General features: G+C 38.8%; 1 protein-coding gene across 1 annotated transcript in view; it reads right to left on the minus strand.

Moving 5' to 3' along the window:
* NCAPG2 (non-SMC condensin II complex subunit G2) overlaps positions 1-10,476 on the minus strand; it is a 41,446-nt gene extending 30,970 nt beyond the window's left edge. Inside the window, exons 1-7 of the mRNA XM_027720763.2 lie at positions 10,307-10,476; positions 9,577-9,673; positions 6,302-6,493; positions 5,204-5,318; positions 4,524-4,681; positions 3,614-3,748; positions 534-628 (exon numbers count right to left, since the gene is read on the minus strand). Coding sequence (XP_027576564.1) covers positions 534-628; positions 3,614-3,748; positions 4,524-4,681; positions 5,204-5,318; positions 6,302-6,493; positions 9,577-9,651 — 770 coding nt within the window. The 5' untranslated portion in view covers positions 9,652-9,673; positions 10,307-10,476. The remainder of the gene's footprint in view (positions 1-533; positions 629-3,613; positions 3,749-4,523; positions 4,682-5,203; positions 5,319-6,301; positions 6,494-9,576; positions 9,674-10,306) is intronic.
* Positions 10,477-20,096: the final 9,620 nt, after the last annotated feature.

The raw sequence follows: 20,096 nt of genomic DNA on the forward strand, positions 1-20,096 counted from the left end.
CAGATGTACAGGTATATATTATGCTAACTGAAAGCATTAGAAAGCCTCTGATTTTAATATGAATAGTTAATTCTGTAAAATTTCATGGAATAATTTAAAAATATCCATTTTTTTTATTCATCAGTTAAGTTCCTGATCCTGAAAGCCACTTCATATGAGAACATCTGTATCCACAATCGTACCAAGTTAAATCAGAGGTTGCTCAGAGGAAAAAACCAGAAACCTCCTACAAAAGAAGAAATGGGTCTGGGATGCTCACACAAGCACTGCAAGTAACCCAGTCCAATTTCTATCAGTCATTTGCTTTAGCTAATGCCAAATAAGCATTTTACAATACCTATAACTGTGCACCTAGGCAGGTCAGAGAACTATTAAATGAAGTTGCTGAAACCATATGGTAGTTATAGTCAGCAGATTTGAAGGTTTCTGGGTTCTGATATATTTATCAATACACTGTGTGTTTTTACAGTGAGACAAACAAGATTTTAGCTGAGCTCTTAACCATCATTAAGTACTCTAAGTGTGATGCATACCTTGGAAAGAACTGTAATTGGTTTTTAACAGTTCCATGTATCATCCTAATGAAGTTTATATTCCAGCTGAACAAAAAACTCAGGAATCTTCTTCCCTGTGTGGAGAGGAAAAGAGGAAAAAACAGAGAAGTCAAACCTAGGAGGAACTCCCACTTTAAGAGATACCTCAAAAATCAGTAAATGCAGAGCTTAAAGATCAAAAGAAATTACATCTTTAATTTTAGAAATGTAGCTGAGATGGAAAAAATTAAAGTTTCTTAATTTTTAAACAGAATTCAAGCATTACTCATACTGTACAGAAAACACAAAACAAATGGACACGTGGACGACACATCTGCCTGCACTTTCTCAAAGTCCATTCTCCTTTGGCATGACTTCCATTAGTATTCCATAATGACAAGGGACTGTGCAACTCAGGACCCTCCTATGGGCCAGAACACCAGAGCTCTGTCAAGTGCAGTGTCAGTCCAGGAAGAAGGCACAAATAAAACACCACAACAACTCTACCAGCACTGGACATGGAAACGTTTTTGAACAAAGCCACAGGGAACAGCTGGGCCACTGAGGACAATAAATGTTCTGATCAGCAAGGACAGTTCCTTTGTTATTGCACGAAAGGTAATATTGCAAACCTCCAGGAGTTGCTTTCATTCATGAAAACAGAAACACTTTTTTTCTCATATTAGTTTTCATTCACTTTAGCAAGTCAGAAACAACGACAACAATCTGACAAGCAAAGGCAGTGAAAGGCTTTGAAGGAAATAAGTCATTCCTTTTCCAGAACCAGCAAGATCTGCCCATGGAATTGGAGCCTTACAAAGTATCTGTACAGGCAGCCCCACTCCTGGTTCATCTTACATATGAAGTGAAGGCATCCAGTTTTTGAGACTTTAAAATGCTTGATCATACATGAGGGTGAGTCAGCCAGCTGTAAGGGTCCTTTGTACCTGTCAGCTTTCTAGCCAAAAATAAATCAGGAAAATTAATAAGGAAGTGCAACAGTAAAGAGCAGATTGGCAGAAGTGCAAAGGGTCACTGAACAAACAGAGGCACTTCCAGTGAGGGCTGGACAAACAGTTGTATTCACACCTATGACAGAACTGAGAAAATAGAATGCCAGTCACACTTTGAGTTGGAATATCCCAGAGTAGGGGAGATGGAAGGAAGTATATAGCTGGAAACTGCCCTTTAGTGGAATTGATAGCTTAAATGCCTTTGGATCAAGAAGTAATTCAGAAGATCATAAAAATCAAGACCTAAAGGCTAAATATAATATCAAGATCCTTGTGTACAGGTCTGATGGAATCCTTTCTGTTGTCAAGAGAGTTGCTTCTATTTAGGAAAAAACCACAACTTACTATTTCCTACTTTGGTGGTCTAATATATCTATGAGTCCCAGTGGGCATGTCACACATCAACATCCCTGACAAACCAAGGGAGTCTTGGCCTACAACTTCTGCCTCAATGAACAAACATGAGGACAAACTCAAACTCATCTCATCTTCTACAATCCCAGCAGCAAGAAAGACAATAAAAATCCACCAAGTAGCTTTCAACCAATTCTTTTTTGCCTTAGATTTCAAAAGACTGAGCCTGATCCTGAAAATTATGGTAAGTGCCTCTAATTTAATCTGCTGCCTGTGATCAATGGATCTGAAATCATCACTGGGATCAACATCCACAGTATCACGAGAGGTAAACTGCTGATAGGTGAGCAAGACTGTGAACTTGTCACCTTTGGGGTTAATACATTATCAGAGTGTTGGTGGCTGGTGCTGCTGTGCTTGTGGACACTGTACATGTGCCTTAGTCTGTTGTACACATGGAAGGGGAGCAAGGAAGGAGAGAGTACAACAGACCTATCTCTAAAAGACAGTAACGCTCTGCAGGGCTCTCCAGCTGTTTGATAGGAAACCCCATCAGAACAAGAATGTTTTCTTACATCACAGAGGATCACTCCACTGATGCAGCCTGATAAGCCTCTGAGAAATATTACTCTGTGTTGAATAGCACAGCCTGGGAAGGCAGGAACACTGAACTCCTCGATCTTGCAATAAGGTATAACTGTACAATTCTGTATCAGTTTAATCTGATTTAGAACCAGGGTGTTTGGAACATTCCTGACCCTTCTCTTCAGTCTTGCATATGATCAACCAGTCCAGGCAGTTAATCTGTTTGAAAAATTATCTTACTATGAAAAAACAGCTACCTCCTTCAATCAACCCATGACATAGCTGCTTGAGCATTCATACTGTGGAAAGGAAAATGGGAACGCTCAAAGCCACCAACTTCGTGGCAGGTATCTAAAACCTGCACTATCAAACATCTCACCTAATTCACTTGCTACCCCCAATTTTAAAATGCCATATCCCCACACTGCCACAATCATGCAGCAACCTTGGAGCTTATTTTATGACGAAAGTTTGTATATTCCATGAAATGGAAGATATATATTTTAAACATGCAAGGAGGAGTTAGCACTTCAGAGACAATGCCAAGTGGTCTGGTCACTTAACCAGAAAAAAAGGCTTGGATACCACTATCCTGGTGCACAAGCACAATCTAAAAACTTCAAAACAGCAATTGCTTACTGAGAGAAATGTATGTAGTCAAATGAAATATTTCTCATTTTGCTGTAAAGTTCGGTTCTTTTTATGCTACTTTCAAAACAGACTATGGCAATGCAATCTTCTAAATGGAATCATTTAGAAGGAAAATTATTTTGCTACAGCTATCTGTCTCCAATAAAAGAAAAAACTGCTATAAAAGAAGAGAATTATACCAGGGAATGATTTTAAATATTGAGGGACATGCACTGAAAGCAAAGCACTTGGTTCTTATTACCTCAAGATACAAGAACCAGACTGAAGATTTAGACACATATTTTCACACTTTAGTGTGGAATAGAAATAAAGTTTTTTCCAAATGAAACAGAATATCACCCATTTATAGCCTGGAGTCAGAGCTGATTTGCCTCATGTTGCTACCTACTGTACTGTAAAAAAAGACTTAATGCAAAACTATTAAAAGCCACCAAATCCCACTGGCATAAAATCACAGTAAGATAAAATTTTGCTTACCTCTTCTTTCTTAATGTGTTTTACACTCATAAAACACTGAAGCAACAAGTCCTTGACTTCATTACTCTCCTCTGAATCATAATCAAAACAAAGTAATGCCTGATGTAGATTCCACAGACGAACTATATCTGCACCCTGACAGGAAAGAAGCAACTCACATTATAGTGAATAAGGGATTGCTCTAATACACAGACACATTTAAAGGATTTTAAATAATGAATTTGAAATGCACTGCTAGGCAGAAGATTTTTAGATTGTAAAATTATGAGCATTAATTTCATCACATCACAGGGAAAAAATATGTGTAGCTGCAGAAATACTGACTTCCACCAAATGAAGACATGCTGAAGTACAGAAAGAAATCTGCCATTTCATACAAAATACATTAAAACTATATTATTCCACTTTTGAAACTTCATACAATAAACACAGTTAACAGGGCAAAACAGAAGAAAATGTAGTTATTAGGAAAAAAGAGAAGAAATAAATAAGTAAAGGATACATATATTGGGTTAGTGCAAAAGATGTATATCACAATAGTCCAAGTAATTCATGCATTTAAAAAAAAAAGAATTTCAGTCCAATAATAGAGAAGGAAAATTATTTGTAGAATGATAAAGTGTAACATAAAATGAAGCTTCCCACAAAACTTGCTTTTATGAGTAGCTGAATATAGTACTTAAATCCTGGATTATCTAAGAGAGTTAATTGCTATTGAAACCTTGGTCATTGTACTGGACAAAAGAGTAAAAAGATAAAAAAGAATGCAAAAAAACCACCCCAGTTCACTTGTGAAACTGATGCCAAAAATCTTTAAACTTTGTTCTAGAGAAGGCAATATTTTATTGGAGGGATCATCTTTCTTGACTTACTAAAAAATAATCTGAAAGTCAATATAGCTTCAGCATACCACAGCAGCTTTATGCAGGCTTTTTCTTAGCAGAATGATAAATAGAGTCTTCCCCAGAACCTCCTTCCCTTCCAGTCCCTTCTGCCACCACATTTCACATACACGTTGGATAGCATCCTGTAAGATTTTTTCAGATGCAGGTAATGCAGGAAGAATACCTACAACAGTAACAAAATAATTATTTACCGCAATGAGCCAAGTTATTCCTGTAAAACAGTAGCCTCTTAGTACACTAACTGTACCTCACAGTGTCAACCAGCTCTTGCCACATTTACACACCTTAATGGCTTATTCTCACTGCAGGTATTTAGGCAGCTTTATCAACTCTCAAGGTTTGGCCAAGTTTTTTGAACAGTAATAATGGAATCTTAAGTTTTGCCTTAAAAATAATATAAGCCACAGGACAATCAAAGTTACCTATCATTGAGTGAACAGCTGGGAGCAAGAAAATTATTTAAAGTTCCAACTTCTAACTTGTGCAGCTGATTCTTAAGTAAATGCTCCCTTAACTCTGTCTCAGTAAGAGCTCCCATCAGTACCAACTCTCCTCAGTACCAACCAGTAAACCCACGACACCTGGGAGTTCTGTTTCACAGGCCAGTTGGATTTCAGTCAGCTCAAACAAACAGCCCACCATACACATTGGTAAAATGCTGTATTCTGTACAGACAAGTACCCACCATTTAATATAAAAACACATTCTAGAAGAGCTTTGTAGTTTACATTTTCATCCACTGCAGGTATGGAAGCAGTCACGACAGCTGTCACTCCTTGGATCACTGCTACAGTTTGTTTCTGAAAGAAAGTCATGTTAAGGAAACAATTCTGCAGTTTGTTTTGGACTCAGAAGATAATTTCAACAAGAAATAAACCCTAGCAACAGAGAGCAGAGCTCAATTATTATGCTTCCATTCTGAAGAAGGAGTATACTGGCACCCAAAACCTATCAAATAAGAGGCAAAAGAACAGAGTTTTAGAGTACATCTGCTTCAAAAAGTTTGAAGAGGGCTGTCAGCTCCAGCTAGTAGATAATTGTGACTGTACATGTGTATCCATTCCTCCACTAAAAACCTCATCTGCAACAAACCCACTCAAACACATCCATTTCAGAGCTAAACAAACCTTAACTAGCAGGGTCTTGTGCAACTCAGGAATGTGTAGATCTGCTCACTTTGGATCCAGGTCTATGACTGATTTTCTACAAGCCTCCAGGTCTCCCCAATGGTTTCACCACTACATTTCTTTTCTTTCTTCAAAATTAAAGTAACCCTTTTCCCTGATATTCTCAAGACTAGATAAGACTACAGTAGATGGAAGTACATGAGAGTCTGAGTCAGAGAAATTCTATATAGGCTCCATTTGTGGAAGGGACATTCAAATCTAGATTTCGTGATCTTCATTCGAAGAAATGGCAGAACAAATCAGGTAGTGAATTTTTTATAGTGTATGCCAGATACTTAAGGAACATTTGCAATATCAGCATTCATTTACTGAAATAAGACATACAAAAAAGCCCAATTAACTCTACTGAGAAAACTATGTCACATCTTTCATAATTAAAATTACCAGCAGATCTAGTGTTTTATAGTATAGACCAATCATAAGTTCAGCTTAACCCATGAATAAATTAAGTCAGCTGAAAATGGGCAGGGGGATGATGTTTGGAACTGATCTTATTTGATAAGCCTTGTATGTTTCTAGATGCTATGAAAATATTCAATTTTATTTCCCCAAAAATATGAAATACTCATCCTATTTTCATTTTACAAGATTCTTACAATTTCTGGAGTTATCTCGACTTCCATGTGATCATCACTTTTATCATCTCCAGTCCTCTGCCACGTTTCCACAGGGCTCTCCATCAAGTTCTCTGTCAACAGCTGTGTCAGTCTCTCCCATAGCACTTCCTTCTTTTTTCTTGGCAATTCTTGAAGGAGTTCGTTCAAGTCAAAACGATCAACTGTATTTTTCTGTGAATGGTCAGAAGATACCACACAATCCCACATCAGTGAAGTGGCTCTTATTTCATCATCACATTTTTTAAAATTAACAGGTTTTTTTATATTAAGGATTAACTTGCAGTTATAGAGATAAAATATAACTTCTAAAAGTTATATATTTTTTTAAATAGCATAATTTTTAAATTTCTACTACTTGACACTGTATCATGAAGCAAGAGTGCTGCTCTTAAGACCAAAGCCCTTGAGAGCAATGGAGACAATTCCATACCCTTAGCTAAGAAGCTCACAGTGGTACAGAATTAAAGTCCCTGATGCTATCTTTGCTATCTTAAATACAGATTGATGGTGGCTGTTGAAAGAAAATCCTTAGGCAAGGACTAGAAATGTAACAGTCAGTACAGCCATAGGAAACAGCACTCCTGATTCAGGAGGAGGATCTGCACATGTCAGTGCTCTGTACACTGCACTGTTTTAAAGCCCCCATCACATCCCACTCCTGAGCACATCACCCCCACACTCTCCTCTTCAGCTCTGGTGGCATCAAAGAAGGGTAGGCAAGCTGCTAGGAAAGGGAACATGCAGAGAAAAGAGGAGAAGGAAAACTGGGCAGAGCCAAGAGGAAGTACAGATGATTTTTGAAATGTAATTTGCAGCACTGAAGTGGAAGGTTTACTGGATCAGAAACACTTCAGAGGAAAGAGGGAGAATGTCTGTGACCTTGAAATAAAAACATTTTTCCTAAAAAACAGGAATCAAAATGAAAAAGTCGAAGGTAAAAAGAAAATTAGAAAGTAATGAAAAAAGCAACACTAAGTATTAGAACATTTCCAGAAGGGCATGAGAAGAAAGATCCTGTTACATATTTATAAGAGAATTTCTATCCTATTGTACAGCTGGAAACAAATATAATAAACCAAAGGCCTCACAGGGAGTTCTGCAGCCCTCTCCTTCAAACAAACCCAAAAGACAGGATATTAAGATTGTACTGTTTTGAATAAAAAGAATGAATTCATAATAACACCAGAGCTTTCGAATCTTTCTTTGGGATGATCTGAGATAGAATTATTCCAAAATTTATAAGGGAAAAGGATCACACTGAACTACAGTCATATCTGTGACTCCTATTTTTCTGTCTAATAATGTATTTTCTGGAATTGGAACAGGATTTAGTGGAAAAAACCAGCACCTGATAAAGACCTCAGTGAACAGCACCACATTATGATTACATCTTTAAAAGATTACTAAGAAAGAGAAGTGAAAAGCCCACGACAAACTTTGAAGGAAAATTAGCAAACCCCAGGAATTTTACAAGATGCAAATTGAACAAAACATTTAAAAGAAAAATTTAAGAGGGGTGGTGTGTGTATTTAGAAATAGACATTGAAAGAAGTAGTGGTGCTAAGAACAGAATTTAAAAAAAAATCTTAAAAAGACAAATTCTGAAGCTAACACATCAAGTAAGTAAAAAAAGCAGGGCAAATGCAACACAAAAACTAAGGAAAGTAGTGAAGTTCTAACCATGCTTTCTGCTTCCTCCTACATTTATATATCCACCTCTAAAGGACAGAATACACAACCCCAGCCTTCTCCAGAAAAGCAGTCAAGAATTTCTCAAGGGAGATTCTAAAAGGAGGATCCTCATCCTAACACAAGATACACACACCCTCCATCTAAGGGTTTCAAAAGGAAATTAATAAAATAACTCAGGTCTCTTGGACACCAAAAAGTAATCTGGATATTCATGTTCCCTTATGCTAGAAAGGCATGAAAACACTTTTAATCAATATTCTCATTTTAGCTGGTGACAAAGTTTCCAGAGATATTGGCAACAGTTGAAAACTGTTGCAAGAGAACTCTTGTGAATTGGTGATAAAAAATAAAAGGATGAAATAAAAACCATTTTCAATCCAAATAGGCCAAGATATGTTAAGATAAATTACTGAATGCAGATGGCAGAAACAACACAACCTAATCAATTGAAAAGAAAACACTGCAAGTACCATATGTTGTCCTAAACAAGTTTCTTGTTGTTAGATTTGGGGGAAAATGGGAAGGAGACTTTAAGCAAAGGCACTCTGGTAATAAAGTTGTCATCTCTAATTACATGCATTCATGCAATTGGAAGAAATAACAAATTTCTTGGAGAGATTCAATGATGTTTCAGAGATGAATTTTCCAAGTTTATTATACAGAATGTGGTTGTGGGTTTAATACATTTGCTGCATTAGTACATTAGTTCATGCCTCTGTGGACATAGAGGTCAACTGATCCACTTAGTACACTGGCACAGATCATATCAGGGAAATACTGATTAGAAAGCTTAAGAAACTAACTTCACAATACCATTTATAAAGGCAAGCAAAAGATGTTTAGAAGAAATCTGGTATATCTCAATACCAGGCAGATTGAAGCTTAGTGGAAAACACCACAATGCAATTATCTGTCATTATTATGCCAATATCATATATACAATGTGACAATGAACTTCTAATAGTAGATTTCATGGGACTTCTTTTGTTGTTCCTCCCACTTCTCTCCACACTGCATTTAGAGAGAGCAATTTATCCCTTCTTGGAAGCATTCAGTGATGAAAAGAACTATTAAAGTACAACTAAACACGGACCAAAGAAAAATGGACAGACAAAACTATTACATGAATATACACATACTAGTGAAACATGCCTCTGCTATGTTTGTACATTAACTCATATTCATGACATACCAATAAACTCTTTCATAGGTTGAAATTTAAAAATACAACACTCCATCAACATCAAATCAGTTGGGTTTTTTTTAGTTTTACCACACTACTAATAATTTCTTTTTTAAAAAACTAAACTGTACATGGAACAACCAAATGTCTGAAAAATTAGTTGGTTTATAAATAGCAACATTTCAGCTTCTACAAATTTTTCAGCCTATGTTCCCTTAAGTGCCATGTGACCTTATTTTCTACAGCAATCATTCCAGCACATCTGCAAGTACCAGATAAGCACTTTCTGTCCCTATGTCACACAATTTCTGCATCAATAACAGCCTTATGATTTCATAAGTGTATCACTGCAGATACAAGTGCACACTGGGTTACTCACAGGATTCTGAGTGTAATGCAGGAAGTCTTCAATTGACTCTTTAGACACAACTTCCAAAAATTCTTCACGTTTCATCGTGGAATTGTTTTTCCTTGCTCTATAAACAAAACATTAGACAAGGTACTGTGTCTCAAAACAAGACCATTTTGGTCTCAGTTACAGTTATATATTAGTTATATATACATCAATTATGTAGGTATTATAGTAGTTATATATATATATATAATACATAGTTATAGAAGTTTTCCCTTCCAAAATACTGAATTGGCATCTAGATTCACAACATCACTAGGCTGCAGGGTTTGCAAGCTTTCTTTTTAATTGTTTTTTTTACTAAATAAGTCTTGAAGAAGAGCTTTTAATGGATACTTTGATTTTTAAAAAAGCACAGTGTATTATTCAGCACATAGCCCCTATTTAAGCTGGCCATCGTTCCCAACAACAGCATTTACTGGTACGAAAAGTACCGAGGGGTAGTAAAATAGTCTGTCACTGTCCCTCCTGTCAGGTGAAAACTTTGGGAGATGGGCTAGGCCACCTTTTGATACCAAGAGCCTCATTTGCGCACCTAAGCATTCCCTCCATCCCAGGTGATTCCTGACGTGCTTTCCCCATCCCTGCGCGTTGGGCCACATGACAGAACGGGGCGGAGGCCACTTCTGGGCCCCGTCCCGAGTCACCCGGGGGCTGCCGCCAGAGAAACAAGCGGGAAGCCGGACGGGCCGCTTACCTCGGGCTCCCTCAGAGCGGCGACACCCTCATGGACCCGCGGGACGGGCTTCCAGCGAGGAACCGCGCGCAGGAGACAGGAGCCCGCGCCGCTCGGCAGCACCGCCAGAGGAGACACCAGCCCCGAGACCGCTGGGACGGGACACCCTTGGACACCCCGGGACACTTGGGGACACCCGTGGACACGCCGGGACACGCCGGGACACCCCCACTCCCCCCGCTCCCTCCCTCACCCGCCGCTTTTCGAATCCTCCCGCGCCGGGCGCTGAGCGCGGGCAGAGCTCCCGCCTCGTCTCGCGAGAGTTCGGCCGCCACCTCCTCCCGTCCCTCCCCCGCCCGCCCGCTTCGTTCCCGCGCGCGGCCCCGGTGAGGGCGGAGGCTGCGGGACCGGCCCCCGGCACGGGGCGGTGTTCGGAAATCACGGAATCCCGGTCAATTGGGTGGGAAAAGACCTCTGAGATCTTTGAGTCCAACCTGTGGCCGAACACCACCACGTCAACCAGGTCATAGCACTAAGTGCCACGTCCAGTCTTTCCTTAAACACCGCCAGGGACGGCGACTGGGCAGCCCATTCCAATGTCTAATCACCCTTTCTGTGAAGAAATTCCTCCTAATGTCCAACCTAAACCTCCCTTCGCACAGCTTAAGAGTGTGTCCTCTCATCCTGTCGCTGGTTGCCTGGGAGGAGAGCCTGACCCCCACCTGGCTACAACCTCCTGTCAGGGAGATGCAGAGAGGGACAAGGTCTCCCCTGAGACCCCTCCAGGATAAACACCCCCAGCTCCCTCAGCCGCTCCTCACAGCTCACTGTGCCCTTTCTGTAGAGACCTCAAAGGTCTCTGCCCTCAAACTGGGGTAAGACACGCTCAGTTAAATACAAGTTCAGGCTTAAGAAACGGTATGGCTTCTATGGATTTCTGGTAATGTGGAATTTCTGGTAATGTGGACGTACTGATCTTATGAAAACATCACCATTACACTGATGGCTTTTTTTACTAATGTTTTTGTTGCTAGTGCTGGCAGCAAAGCCTTTACTCACAGCCCTGGTGAACAGCACGTGTATTTCGCACTCTTCGGCCAAAGCGATCAAGAGTTAAACAGGCTACTCACCAGAATTTATCAGAGACTATGTAGTCCAGATTATATTGACACTTTGACAACACAGGATTTTTTTTTTTTTTTTAATGTATCAGCAAATGCTTCTTTCTGTTTCTTCTCAAACTTAATTTGCAGTGTTTGGAAATAGTTGGACTCAGATCCTCGAATTCTCTAATACTCCCCAGTCCATTTGTTTGAGCTTTTCTGCAAACCAAAATCAGCCAATGTGTCTTGTTAAGGGCTTAATTTGTATTTTTCCATTTCTCATTTGCAGTAGCATTATATTTCTCAGTGTTGTTGGCTGTTCAGAAGAGAGAGGTGCGTGACTGAGTCATTTACTTTCAGTCTGTGGAAGCAGTACAGCATGTGCTGCCTCACTCTGCAGACAAACAGAAAACCGACTATAATTTCCATACAAATTCTCACAGCTGGTTGGACTTTTCAGGATTTTAGTTTATAAAAATATGGTGTATTTCAGATTTTATTTAATAGCATATGTAAAAATTCACTCCTTTTCAAAGTAGTATTTATGTCTTCTGCTAATATTTTAATTTTTAACGTGGAGTCTTCTTTAATCATCTTACCTTTCACAATATTGGTTTATATTCAAAATTAAGACTTGTCTCATTTTCTGCCGTCTATATTTGACCTACAGACTCTTCCTGATTTATGTTTTAAAATTCTCGAGTAAACTATTTTCTTGGGGTTTATACAGTTTGAAGACTACAGGAAGAAAAATAGTTTATTATGGGCTTATCCTATATAAATAATGCTATTCTGTATTGCTTTAAAAATGTACATAACAGGACTAAAGTTACTGAAAACAAAACTAAAAACTGTTTCAATTCCTGAATCATCAACTGAGTCCGTGTGCAACTTCTGAAATAACTGGGTTTTGAAACAATGTGCCACAAAGAAAGTACTGTTGGCACAGCAGGAGAATGGGTTCCATTCCTTCCAATTTGTGATTGAGATGGTCACATGCTCAAGGCAGGGACAATGTGGGAGAAGGACTTGGCAGCCAAAACCTCATCTTCTTGGGCAACATCACTGTGCAGCAGCAGCTCAGTGCCACTCCATGTCTCCACCTAAAGCCAAGCACACACACACACCTCCTCAGTCCACATTTCCATACAGGCAAAGGCCTGTCTCCTCTGTAGTGAGAAAAAGGGAATCCAGCAAGAGACTGATCCCTGGACAATCCCCTGAAATAGCACCTGTCCTCCAGCCCTAATCCCCACACTGTGACAGCTGGCAGGCACTGACTTCCAGGAGCAGACTTCCAAAAGAAGGTAGCACTTTGCTGCAGTAAAGAAGGATGTTTCAGATCCTATGGACCTGACTTTATTTCTGAAGTTAGGTGTTCAGCTAAGTGCAAGGAGCCTGTGAAACAGTTTCCTTGAAATAAGTTGCATAAGCAATCAGCACACCTGTAGAATAGTAAAAGCAAATTAAAAAGTATAAAAAAAAGACAATTATACATCGTGCTAATGTCTGCCTATATTAAAAAATTTCTGCATATATTAAAAATCTTTGCCATTTTACATTCAAACTGATGGATTTATTTATCATGACTCATGTAGACTGAATATTTCATTAATACCTTGATTAGTCTTTTAATTAGAGCTACATTAGTCACCTGGTTACTGTTTATTTAGTCAGGCACATATCCATTTAGCAAACGAACTAAAACATATTTTAGCTTTTAATTTCTGTTGCATGGCAACCACAGAATGATTTTTTTTGTAGTATTGAAACTAGAAGTTGACACAGATAACAACAGGCTGAATAACACCAAATGATTCATTTTAAAGGACCACACCGAGAAACCAGAGAGGCAGAATAACATTTTGCAGGTTTTTTCAAGAATTATACATGAACTGCAAGCTGGTAATGAACCTACAACTCTATTTTCAGTTTCTCTAATGTTCTCCCTTTCAATAGTACTAAATTACATGCCTTTCTTTGACATATCTGTTCATCTGTTCAAAATAATCTATACCCTGTGATAATAATCTCATATTTATTATCATTTTCCTGTCAAGTCAAGTTAAGGCAAAAATGAAAAATGGGCCTTTCACACATGGTTGCTGAGCAACAGCAAATAAAGATTTGCTTTTGTGCTACCGCTTCCTGAACTGGCCTTTATTCTTGTTGGTGGCCTGTATGAGAGATCTCAATTACAAATGGCTCACACCAGAATACTGTTGTTTGGGCTAGAGCAAGTATTCCATTTCAACCTACAGGAGTCAATATGATAAATAAAAAATAAACAAGTAATTCCCTGAACGTCAGATTCTTTCTTGACACTTATTTTTTTTTTTTTATATTTACAATGTTATTTTCTAGATAATAGTTTCTGATGAGATTATTGTACACATTATCTACTACCATGTTAGAATTGTAACTCCTAGGTTTATTTCTTTGAATATGTAATAAAATTTGTTATAGTTAATGAAGTATGAACAAAATCTGCTCATCCTCTGAGGCAGGCTGTTAATAATTTACATGCGTGCATTTCCCTTGATTTTTTTTTTGATCTTCACATACTTTGATAAATAATCCGAACAGCATGGGAGAGGGATGAAGTTTCACACTATTCCACTTCTCCTGATCTCCCCTTGCCTGAAGGTAATCCTGCCAATCATGCCATCCTTTATTCAGAGGCAACTGTCACTTCTCGGTGCTGGTGTGATTAGACCGTGAAACGGCTTATTTCCCTTAAATTATTAATATTAACACGAATCAATTTTAGAGTTTAAGAGATTAAGTAGAAAAAAAAATTCGCTACATAAGAAAAAAAAATTTATCCTTGTTAACTCCCACAAAAATAAGGAAATGAAATGCGCAGAGGGAATGCAAAAGCTGTTCGGGAGAGCCACTCCCTGGAGTGGCTGCGGATGTTACCGAAGTCCTGAACTGCCGCCCCGTGGGAGCTGCCCGGTACTGCCGGGGGTCTGCAGGGATCCCCAGGGGAATTTAAGCTGAGAAAACAGTGCAGCTCTTTTTTTTGTTGTTGTTTTTCCACTTTGTTATTATGCTTTATGATAAAATACTTATTTATTAGATCACGAAGTCGGTCTCAGGGCTGGAGCACCTCTGGCATGGAGACGGGCTGAGAGAGTTGGGGGGGTTCAGTGCCTAAAAGGGGCTACAGGAGAGCTGCAGAGAGACTTTGCACAAGGCCATGGAGTGACAGGGCAAGAGGGAATGGCTTTAAACTGAAAGAAGGCAGGTTTAGATTAAATATTAGGAAGAAATTTTTTATGATGAGTGTGGTGAGGCACAGGCACAGGTTGCCCAGAGAAGTTGTGGATGCCCCATCCCTGGAAGTGTTCAAGGCCAGGTTGGATGGGGCTTCGAGCAACCTGAGCTAGTAGAAGGTGTCCTTGCATATGGCAGGGCGGAAGGAACGAGATGATCTTGAGGGTCCCTTCCAAGCCAAACAATTCTATGATACTGTGATTATTATTTGCTGTGTTATTATGTTCTTACTGTTATCACTCGTTCCTTATAGACAGTGTTACAAATCAGAGTAATTTTCTCTGCTCACTATTACTACCATGAAAACTGAAAGATTTCTGAAATGTTATAAAATGCCCACAAAAAGAAATTACGATAAAATTATTTGCATAGATGAATCCGTCCCACTGTAAATAAAAGGAGTATAATTTTTCATGATAACTACAGCAAACATTTTCTAAAGTCATGTCATCTTTCAGAATATTATGTATCACTGAGTAAATTTATAATACTAGTTTGCCAGTTAATTTGTTTCAGATATAAAACACTCCAGTTATAAATGCCATGTCTATACTACTTTAACCCTATTAAATGTTACATTCTGATAGAGATTTACAGCTCTTTTAAGTGTTCTGTCTCCTTGCAGCTTTTATTCTATTTTAGTCTTTAGGAGAAGAATTGTTTCTAAACTACAAAAATGCTGTTATTATTACTTTTGCAAGTGCTCTTAGAGGTTTCATTGTGATAGATGTGCATCATCTAGATATGACACCATCTCTGTTCCATCTGTCTAGTATGAAACATGAAAATACTGTACAAGTATCAGAATGGACATGATTTGCTCATCCATATTAGTTTATACATATATATATATGTTTATGTACATGTGTCCTAGGTTACACAAAGATTCTGGTATCCACCTTTTCTCCCCAAATATGCCTCCTAATTTAGACTGTGGCACTATTATCCTAGGAGGAGAATGTATCCACAAGTGTGAAAGACTGGAATGCTGATGACTCACCTTGCTTTTCTTCCAGGCTGCATGTCCTGCTTCCTTCATGCAAAATTAACAATAGTGTGGTACTTGCTCAGTGCAGTATCAGGCTGGGGGGATATTTGAAGTCAGGCACTTGTGAGTGCTTACAGATTTATAGTTTAGACATAACTGTCATTTATTCCTGTTCTGGGCATCAAACAGTTTTCCTATCACGAGACCTGTGTTTTGGCAAATATTTTCTGATCATGTCCTTAAACAAGGGAAAATTGATTTGTAAGTTACTTTTTCTAGTAGAATTTGATCTGTGTCCCCTTCGCCCCATGTTTATTGTTCTGTTCCATGATGGCTTTCATTGTTATATATCCTGAGTTTCATCTGCATGCTTGAATCAACAGCAAATACTTAAAGCATAGTGATGTTTCAAATGTGCTGTCAAGGCCTTTTCCTGTGTCTCGAACTATAATTTCACTTCTGCCTGCCTCTGATTAATGTCAGCTTTTTGCACCTAATCTTATCAAAGTTCTGTCAGCAGCTCGAGGGAGTTCTAAAATCAAATCTAATTTGATACCTAAGGCACGAAACAGCTGTGGCGAATTGCTGACAGTGCCATGCTACATTTCTGGTGAACTTAGAACCTTCATCTTCCAGAACTTTCATGTTTCCTCATATCATGGACCAGATTTTTAATCTCCCCGTGCCTCATGACTAAATACTTTTACAAAACTGTTTTGGCAAATGGAATGCCCCATTATGAAACTCAATTCTTTTGGCATCATCAGCCCCTCAGAGCAAAGGGGGAGAGCGGAGCACAGTGAGGACCATGCCTGTTGTTCACTGCTTTAAACCAGGATGACTTGAGGCTCCACTCCCAAAGATGCCTCGAATCCAGACCACCTCCTGATTGTACAAGAAGCAAAATGCACACGCAGAAGAAAAGGATTTTGAGAATAGGGTCTGCACTACCATCTAGTGGAATATAACAGTGCCTTCAGAAATAAAATAGTGGGCAGTAATGACCATAAATCCAAAAACTTTAGAGTCTCATTGTGAAAGACAGGAAAAAGAAAATTTATTTATAAAAAAATTAGAAATCACGCATTTTTACATCTCCAATAATCTGAACTTGAAAAAGCATATTAAATAAAAAAATATGACCTAGAACAAAATTGCCTAAAACTTCAAGATTGACACCTCTTTTCAGAAAGCTCATCTTAGTATTTTAAATTTTCAATTCCAAAGTATTTTACATGCAAATTAATAAATGATTTACCAAATAAAACAAAGAACCAGCATTGCTATCAATACTACTCCCAAGTCATGAACCTCCATTTCCATTAACCCTTTTTTACCTTTCATTTCACTGTCACTACCTGTATGAATGACAGATCTAGAGATAATCCAAATTCTTTGTTTGGATGCTGCTGTCAATTCATCAAATGTATCCAGGTGGACTCTGGGCTGGAAGTCCCAACAGAGCCCCCCTTCAGTGGTTATCACAGTTACTGTAGCTCAGAGAACATTTTATGATTCATGCAAACCCAGGTGAATTTTCCTATAAATTCTAGGTGGCAAACATTGCAATACAGCAACTCCAACTAAACTCACAGCTTGCAATGACAAACACGCAAAATATGCCAGGGATTTCAGCCTATCAGCTGAAGCATTTCTCCCATGCTAAAGTTGGCATGGAACTGTGTTGCAGAATATTCTTTGTTAAATTATTAATCATTGTGAAATGCTTGGTAAGCTCCAGTTGTCAGTCTCTGGGAGTTTGTAGAATAACACACTAGCTTGCAAATTCAACTGAAGAATAAAAAAACTTATTTGAAATTCCATGCTGGAAACAACATCCATGAAATGTGTGCACCATTTTTTGCTTTAGGAATCTCATCCTAATTATCCAGTAAAATGAATGGCCTTTCATTCAGTACCTACAGACAATTATCACTTTGCTACCATTATCTACATTACAACTCAACTTCTATGCATAGATTATTGTATTTTTAATTCCTATTAAATTTTAGGATCCTGACTAAAAGCTTTCAGCTGTGTGTCTCTTTTTTTCTACCCAGTAGAGTTGCCACATGCCCATCCCGGAGAGCTTGGGCTCAGAAAGCAAAATGCCCAGGAAGACCTACTGCATAGGCCCAGGAGTACACAGAGCTCCAGTACATCTACTGAGCTTACCTTAAGGTTTAAAAAAAACACACTTGAGAGTCATAGAACAATTCAGGTTGGAAAAGACCTCAGCAGGTCATCTAGTGCCACCTCCTGCAGACAGGAGCTACTTTGCTTAGATAATTCATAAATAAAATTGATCAGCAATTAGATTCTTACCACACAATGATGAGTGAAATCACAGCCAGGTGCTGGGACACCCCAGCTTTGTGCTGCACATCCTTTCCTGTGTGGAGGCTGAGGTGCTCTGTGCCCAGCTCGGAGTGGAGCTGGGTTACCAAGTTCTGGCAGGAATGGCCCACGCTGGCTCCAGGCCACACACCTGGAATCGGCCACAAATCAGCCTTATCACAGCCTGGGAGTGGAAGGTTGGAATCTTGCCTGGCTTTGTTTTTCTTTGGACCTGTTTCTAGATGGATCTTAAAGGGAAGAATGATCACTATTAGGCCTTAATTCCTTTGCCATAAGGTTTACAAATACTGAGGATTCAGATTAACAAAAGTGAAAGACAGGTTGTCCTCACTTTGGTGGTGTGTGAGGAAACAGAGATGCAGGAGCCTGCTCAAATTGGATTCCACTGTAGATGACTGGCAAGCAATATTCCCTGCAGACAGTGAGAACAGAGAGCATCACCTCTGTCACATGAATACAGATTAGAGAACTTGCCTCCCAGAGCTGCCATCTACTCTAGCAGCTAAATTCACTGCATAACACTGAAAGAAATACAAGTGGATTTTTGCATTTTTCATAAAATATATTTCAGAAGGTGGCTGAGAATATTGTTGAGAGCCTGACTGCCTTAGAAATCAGTAGGAGAGCATACAACAGTTAGACACTTTTAGATAAAAACATCATTTGGCATTAAATAGCCTGACCCCTTCAGCAACCAGCTACAACCACAAATAGGTCTAGGACCATCTGAAGCCTTGGTTCTTTCTACCAAATGTCAAAGGTACCATCCAACATTCAGAGTTTGTTTGGGGGAGACTATAAGTAATTACATTGATTAAAATTGATAATTCATAGGAAACTAATTTTGTATTCAGCTTTTAGCTGAGAAAATACCAAAAATGGCCATGCTGGTAACTGAATTGGCAAACACTGCTCCTAGAAGAAGCCTGGATAAACTAAAACCCCTAATGAGTCTAAAAGGTATAGCAAATATTAAGAAAAAACTAGGCGTGGGTGAGACCATCAAATTAATATCACAGGCATCTGGAAGAGTGTTTTGCACAGTGAATACACAGGCAGTGCTGACCCAGGTACCACCTGTCTTGCAGGACTGAATCGAAGGTTTGACTTTGACCCAAGTCAGGAAAATGCTGACACCTGATCAGTACTGGCACTGCCAGGCATTGTGCCATCCAGAAACATCTGGCTGTGAGCGAGTTATGGAGATAGGCTTTTATTTGGCTTTAGCTGCCTTCCTATTGATTACTAGAAACCCTTTATTCTGCTAAAAAAAGGGAGTTATCTCCCCTAGGAAAAAAGCCCAAATACACCAAAACTGAACACAATTTCGTAGTTGGTATCAATAAAGATTACCTAGTGGGGTCCCTTCTAAATGTGTGAGTGACTGGGTGATGAACTTCTGCAGCTTTTATTTATGGAGGATGCAAATTGACTGAGTATTAGGAATTTAGAAAAGTTGTAGCTGTTTAAAGGAATAGCTATCATAATTAATTATAGTATCATAATGAATTATAAATTAATGTTTAATGCAAACAGCATAATTTCTATGGGAGTTTTTCTGTCATAGGGGCTCCAATACCCCATTTTGTTATTTATGCAGTACATCATTACATTTTCCATCACTATCTGCCTTACCAAGCAGGTAACAGACAGGAAAGAATGCCGCAGGTAGAAATCTGCTCACTCTAAATCTAGGGCAATTACATACAGATCTAGAACATAATTAATGACAATTGATTAGTAAGTGCTAGAATCATGACAAATTATTCAATCAATCCATTTAGAAGAAAAAAAAAATTAGACACTGAAGTTGAACTAAGGGCCAACTAATTCTTATGTGTGAATCTGTTCCAGAACAAGAAGCACAGAATTCCCCATAAAGTATCCTGCACTTTTCACTCCGTTTTCTCTCATGTAAGACCCAAAAATCTGCCTACAGACCTTACAGTAAGGCTCTCCAGGTTAGAGGAGGCAGCACACGTAACTATTTTAAAAATTCACCTCATCCTATTACCAATTAGGACAGGGATATGCAAAAGAGAGGAAAAGGGAGTGTGTGTGTAGAGGGAAGCAACACACTGAC

The sequence above is a fragment of the Pipra filicauda genome, unplaced genomic scaffold, assembly GCF_003945595.2.
Source record: "Pipra filicauda isolate LSUMZ 115617 unplaced genomic scaffold, ASM394559v2 scaffold94_size2452230_pilon, whole genome shotgun sequence".
Lineage (NCBI taxonomy): Eukaryota > Metazoa > Chordata > Aves > Passeriformes > Pipridae > Pipra > Pipra filicauda.